At 64.0% G+C, this 659-nt stretch overlaps 1 protein-coding gene across 1 annotated transcript in view; it reads right to left on the minus strand.

Annotated features, from left to right (window-relative positions):
- Positions 1 to 60, minus strand: part of LOC106817038 (ankyrin repeat domain-containing protein 50-like) — a 19,852-nt gene extending 19,792 nt beyond the window's left edge. Inside the window, exon 1 of the mRNA XM_014821685.1 lies at positions 7 to 60. Coding sequence (XP_014677171.1) covers positions 7 to 60 — 54 coding nt within the window. The remainder of the gene's footprint in view (positions 1 to 6) is intronic.
- Positions 61 to 659: the final 599 nt, after the last annotated feature.

Consider the following 659-nt stretch of genomic DNA (forward strand, 5'->3'; position numbering starts at 1 on the left):
CCTCACCGCCTTCATCATGGCAACATTTGGGTCGGCGCCGGCCTCCAGTAGCAGGCGCATAATGTCCAGCCAACCAAAGTGAGCCGCGTAGTACAGGGAGGTCTCTCCGTGCGAGTCCGCAGCGTTGGCGTCGGCACCGTGTGAGAGCAGCATCCGCACCGCCGCCTCATCGCCCTCCCACGCCGCCATCATCAGCGGCGTCTTACCGCTCTTATTCTTGGCGACGTTTGGATCTGCACCGGCCTCCAGTAGCACGCGCATAATGTCCAGCCGGCCAAAGCAAGCCGCGTGGTACAGGGAGGTCTGTCCGTGCGAGTCCGCAGGGTTGGCATCGGCACCGCGTGAGAGCAGCATCTGCACCACCGCCTCCTTGCCCTCCGTCCCTACCAGCATCAGCGGCGTCTTCCCGCTCTTCTTCTTGGCGAAATTTGGATCTGCGCCGGCCTCCAGTAGCAGGCGCATGATGTCCAGCCGGCCAGAGCGAGCCGCGTGGTACAGGGTGGTCTGTCCGTGCGAGTCCGCGGCGTTGGCGTCGGCACCGTGTGAGAGCAGCATCCGCACCGCCGCCTCCTCGCCTTTCCTCACCGCCTTCATCATGGCAACATTTGGGTCGGCGCCGGCCTCCAGTAGCAGGCGCATAATGTCCAGCCAACCAAAGT

Source organism: Priapulus caudatus, unplaced genomic scaffold, assembly GCF_000485595.1.
Source record: "Priapulus caudatus unplaced genomic scaffold, Priapulus_caudatus-5.0.1 Scaffold1572, whole genome shotgun sequence".
NCBI lineage: Eukaryota > Metazoa > Priapulida > Priapulimorpha > Priapulimorphida > Priapulidae > Priapulus > Priapulus caudatus.